The sequence below is a fragment of the Cebus imitator genome, unplaced genomic scaffold, assembly GCF_001604975.1.
Source record: "Cebus imitator isolate Cc_AM_T3 unplaced genomic scaffold, Cebus_imitator-1.0 Scaffold249, whole genome shotgun sequence".
In the NCBI taxonomy this organism is placed as follows: Eukaryota; Metazoa; Chordata; class Mammalia; order Primates; family Cebidae; genus Cebus; species Cebus imitator.
In genome coordinates, this window is record NW_016107564.1 from 3003372 (window position 1) to 3008881 (window position 5510).

Here is a 5510-nt window from a genome sequence, read left to right on the forward strand (position 1 = left end):
ATCCCATGGTCACAATGAGTTCATTTCTGCTCAGAAGATTAAATAATTGGCCCTGAGACTGGTTATCTATCAGCAGAAGCAAACCTTGAGGCCATATCCAGCTTACTATCCATGGTGGAGGCAAAACTCCTTCCAGTTCTGCCAGTGGTCAGAGGCCAGGAGTGAACTAGAACCACCAACAGACGGCCTGGAGGAGTTTAAGAAGGCTTTGGGTCTGTTCTCCAATTTTCATGCCAACCCACAGCAAACCTGATGACTGTTTTATGATTCCTAGAGATTACCAGTCGTTTTCTATCTCAGGGGCATGTTATATTAAGTTATATCTGTAGAGGAGGGGGCCGCCGGGTTGAGAACCGGTGTAGACCTTAAGGGAAAATATCCTTTCTTTGTTTGGCTTGAAGGATCTTGGGGAGGATCTGGAATGTTGCTTCAGAGCTCTTGGAGTTGGTGCAGGGTTCACAGGTCAGGACCCAGGCCCCATCCTGCATCCTACAATGAATGGCACCACCCTCTTGGACATTTCTTGAACATGCCAAGCATGATCCCTGTCATGGGAATAGAAGTGCCATGAAGACAGGGATTTTTTTTCTCTTTTCTTTGTTGCCAATTCTTGCCTCTGGAAGAGTTCCTGGCATAGAGAAGAAGCAGCTAGGATGGAATAAGTAAATTAACCACGATTTCAGGTCAGTTGTTCTGACTAGTCCCTCTGTTTGGAACATTCTTACCGAAGAGTGTCTCCTGGCTTGATCCCTCTTTTTAGATCTAGGCTCAAAAGTCACCTCCACAGAGAGGCTATTCCTGAGCACCCCATCTAAAGCTCATTACCCTCAATCACTTTTCCCTGTCCCTTGCTTTAATAGTCTTCTCTAACTTACGTGTAATCATGTGCTCATCATCACTTTCCCCACTGCTAAGTTCCATGAGGGCAGAGAACTCATCTCTTGTACATCCATTGCTGTATCTCTGGCACCTAGAACCCAGTCTGGCATGAGTCAGTGCTCTGTAAGTTATATGTTGAGTAAGTGAATAAATGCACCATCCGTGGGGAACGCAGCACGGTGTTTCCTCATAGCAGTTCAGAGATAAGTGTTCCACCCACCTTGATCTAGACCATCCTGTGTAACACTGTGAAGCCCTGTCTCTACTAAAAATGCAAAAAATCAGCTGGGCATGGTGGCATGCGCCTGTAGTCCCAGCTACTCAGGAGGCTGAGTCAGGAGAATTGCTTGAACCCAGGAGGCAGAAGTTGCAGTGAGCTAAGATCATGCCACTACACTCCAGGCTGGGCAACAGAGTGAGACTATCTCAAAAAAAAAAAAAAAAAAAAAAAAAAACCAAAAAAACAGGTAAGTGTTAGTTTTATTGATGATGATGATGATGATGACATCCAAATGTCCCTCTGAGGCTGTGGCACTGTGGATTGACATTTGACATTCTCAGTGTACATCCCGGTAGGTTGGTGAATGTAAAAGGCTTTCCTTCTACCCCACCTGCCATTCCTCCCTGCCACCATCAGACATGCTAAAGAACTGTGCTTTCATCAACTTCTGCTCCCCTTTTCCGTGGCTGTGGAATTGTGACAAGGCACTGGGGACAGTTCATCCTCTCTCCTCAGCTCTTAAAATAAAACTTTCAGATCCTTTATACTAACATATAAATGAAGAACGGTAGTCCCATCCCTGTTTCCCATCCCCTCCCAGCCGCCTGACCTCTCCCAGAATCTGGAACTTCCCATCTATTCACTTTCATTCATGTTATCAAATACCTAAAGTGCCTCCACTTTGCCCCATTTTATTTATACAGATACACTTTCCAAAATCCAGCTCCCGTATTACCTTCCCTGCTCTGCTCAAGCCCAGATCTTCTGCCTCCTCTCTCCGGTTTTCCTTGTAGCTCTCTCCCGCTTCCTTTACAGCCCTTATCATGGGCACTGTGCTTAACTAGGGTTTTCTTCTCCAAGAATGAAGAAATGAAGCTCATTTCTTCTCCAAAAATGCACTCTGCAAGGCAAGGGTCCTGCAGATAGGGGAGGGAATGGGCAGCTCTGACATGAGTCAGTAGGGGAGGTCCCTCAACCCTGCAGATTCAGCTGTCAGAACTTCTGGGTTCCAATCCTACCTCCCCTCTTACCATCTATGAGTCCCTGACAAGTGATTTAATCACAACATGCACCAGATGTCCCACCTGAAAATAGGGATCCTAATTACTACACTTCAACAAGCACAAAACACCACAGATCAATGGATAAAAACATAAACGATTCTGGAAAGAGAACTTGGGAAGGGTCGGGAACTGGAAGTTGCTTTTTAGATAGTTTTTCCATTAATATATGGGGATGACTTTATGAGTTTATTTGGGACCAGACACAGAGAAACCAAGCAATGTTTGAATGTATTTCTGAAAAACATCCAGAATTTTATTATCTTTGTTAATTAAGCAGAAAGTTCTTTGCACTGAAATTATCACTCTGGCTCATTCAGCTCAAAGACTTATCACATCCAAGAAAAATAAAGCAAATTCCAAAACACAAAAGCAAAAATTACAAAATCTGTTTAAATATTTTGTTGCACTCACGTAGCACAAAACTTCCTATCTGTTGGGGACTGTAGAGAGCTTTATAGCATATAGAGGGACTTATGACATGACATCGCTTAAGAGAATCCGTTCTCTTTTGACCTCATTAGCATGATGTGTCCTGAATCATTCTGAGGAAGAATGTGCAGAGAGAGCTCCAACTCTCTCCGCAGAAGTCCAGGGCAGTCTTCCTCTGGTTTGCCACATCTGGGTCCTCCGTACACTCGGGAGCTTTGGTGATCACGGTCTGGGTCACTGCTGGGCTAGAGGAGGTGGTCACTTTGTCCTTGATGTGCTCCTTGGGGGACATCTCTGTTTTTTCCTTTCTGGGCTTTGTGCTCCCAAGTAGAGTGGAGCTCACTAGCTTAAGACTGGATTCTGGAAAATCCTCTCTGCACACTCTGGTTTTCACGGCTGTCTTGGGATATTTACAGATGTCTTTCTGTGAGCGCAGATTCCGGGCAATTTGTTTCCAATAGACTCTCTGGGCCTTGAGCTTTAGGCACGAGGTTGGATTGCCAGCAAAGACACAGGAAAATTCATGGTCCAATCGAGTGCACTCGACCTTGAGAGAGATGCCCTCCTCCTGCTCAGTCACAGCCCATCTGCAGCTGGCTTGGTCTTTGGTGACAAACTTGCCTTTGTTCCCAGGCCTCCTTCTCTGCTTAATCTGGGTGTTGCCCAGAGTGTCCTTTTGTTCTGAGCCTGCTTTGCTATGAAGCCCATTCTTCACTTTTTTCTCCCCCTCCACCAGGAGCACCTGAGCAGCCAGTAGGAGGAAAGAGAGCAGGGTGAGGCTACAGATCCTCATGGCTGCAGCTGGGCGGGCACCTGTTTGACAAAAGGCAGGTGAGTCAGTGGCAGGCAGCAGTTCGGCTGTGCAGGACTACACACTGGCCTCCCTCCACCCTGACAGGTATCTGCCTGATTTCGGAGTAGACCAAGAATGCTTCTGGCTCCTAGAGGCACTAGACAAGCAGCCTGTCTACTCACATTTCCACTTGACTTGAGTTTTGAGTGTCACAAAACTACTACTCTTTGGAGCCTCACGAACTCTCATTTCTCATTTATGCACTCGTCGACTCCTGTACTTGCTCACTCCTCATTCTTTCATTCACTCATTCAACAAGCATTTATTGAGCACTAGAGTAGGTGTTGAAGATATTACCACGAACAAGAAACCTCAGGTTTGAGAGAGTTTAGAAGCCACTCTCTGAGAGAATTTAAATGGCATCTATTAGGGAATCTATCCCATCATCTCTGCCTCAACTTAATCTGAAACAAGCTACTGCTCCAAACTCTCTTCCAGCTCCAAAGGGCTGGATTTCTATTTCACAACTCCATATGGACACAAATGCCCAAAATGAGAAAGGATGTGGTAACCACCATGGAAGGTGACGTTGACCCAGAGTTGAACATGCCTGGGGTTTGGGTGTGGTGGGTGGGGTTGTGGGGGTGGGGGAGCTTTTTGGGAGGAAGTAAGAGCCAAAGGAAAGGCATGAGGTGGGGAGGTTGTTTGATGTGCCTGGGCAAAGTGAACCAGGGTGGAGAGAGATGAATTTCAACCGGATAGTTCACACCGCAAGATCGAAGACACGGATCATGAGAAATCATTGAACCAATAGGATGAACATCAATGTCACACTGAATTGCACAGATCTGATCATGTGCACAATAAAAACCCATGCTTAATAGCAGAAGAGAAGTCCATTTCTATACGAAGCCTCTTGTGTGCTAAGTACTGGTCCTGGGTTTGACTCCCATCTTGTTAAGTCCACACAACAGCCCTTCTAAGTAACTATTAGTATGTCATTCCAGGTGACAGCTGACTCTTAAGGCTCAGACAGGTAAATAAATTGCTCAGGATCTCATAGTGGGCAAGTCTCAAAGCTGGTATGGGTAGCCAGATTCATCTCCTTATTCCTTTCTGTCACCCTGGTTGATCCCTTTTGCTTTTCATGTTTACTCTTCCCTTTAAAAACATTGGCAAAGAATAAGAAAAACAACTATGAACGATGCCAATTTAGTTTGATATAATGCATGATAAGATGATTTATATTATTTGTGCTCCATTTAAAACAAAACACAGAATTTTTATAAAAAGAGGCAGGCAGGCCCAGGAAATGATCCTGATCTGATTTCTACCTTAGAACCTGGCCTCCTTCTAGGGTTAACGAGGAGAAAGGCAATCATGAAAGGGCAGAGAACAGCAATAAATAGTGAAGAGGAGGCTAGATATGCCCAACGGACACCCAGCCATTTCTCACAGCCCTGGGGCTCAGCCCCCAACCTGCCCATGATGGGATGCAGGCCCAAAGAACTCCAGGCCCTCAGTGGAGTGAGAAGAGGTGGCATGTAATAAAGCTGTTAAAGGAGCAAGGCTCTTACCTTGTTCGGAGCACACAGGTCCAGTGCGATCCCAGGAACGAATTGCAGGCTGCAACTGTCTCAGGTAGCGTGCAAGGGGGTGGACTCTTCAACAGGAGCCAGGCTGACTGGGTTTTTATAACAGTTACTTTGACACCTTACTCACAGCTCCTCCCAGCCACACCCCTCCGAGGGAGCCCGTTCCTGCAGGGAAAGTGCTGGATGTAATCCAGTGAAAAGGCGGGTTACCTGTGCCATTAAATACTTCCTCTAGGCTCTTCCCTGTTTACTCTGGGTAAAAAAAAAATGTAAAAATAGTACTTTTTTACTTAGTAATATGTAACTGGAGATATGCAATAGCTTGTCCAAGTTCACAGAGTCAGGAAAAGGGGGATCTCATGATTGAATGTGAGCTTCTCTACATCCATGGTCTCATCTCTTCCTGCCTGCCACTCTCAATAAATATTTGTTGAATGGGTGACTGAAGTTGCGGAAGCCTTCTTAGTGTCTGAGCTCCTTTTAGCATCTGAAGTTACTGCATAAACAGAGGATTTCCTAATTCTAGCAGT

General features: G+C 45.5%; 1 protein-coding gene across 1 annotated transcript; it reads right to left on the reverse strand.

The window, feature by feature from the left end:
* Nucleotides 1-2384: 2384 nt before the first annotated feature.
* Nucleotides 2385-5086, reverse strand: FGFBP1 (fibroblast growth factor binding protein 1). Its single transcript, XM_017498733.2, has 2 exons — nt 4963-5086; nt 2385-3405 (listed from the first exon to the last, which is right to left on the reverse strand). The coding sequence occupies exon 2, from the start codon at nt 3383-3385 to the stop codon at nt 2681-2683; it is 705 nt and encodes a 234-aa protein (XP_017354222.1). The 5' UTR covers nt 3386-3405; nt 4963-5086; the 3' UTR covers nt 2385-2680.
* Nucleotides 5087-5510: the final 424 nt, after the last annotated feature.

Coding starts and splice junctions, on each gene's coding strand:
- FGFBP1 (XM_017498733.2), bottom strand. CDS start 3,385: ATGAGGATCTGTAGCCTCACCCTGCTCTCTTTCCTCCTACTGGCTGCT.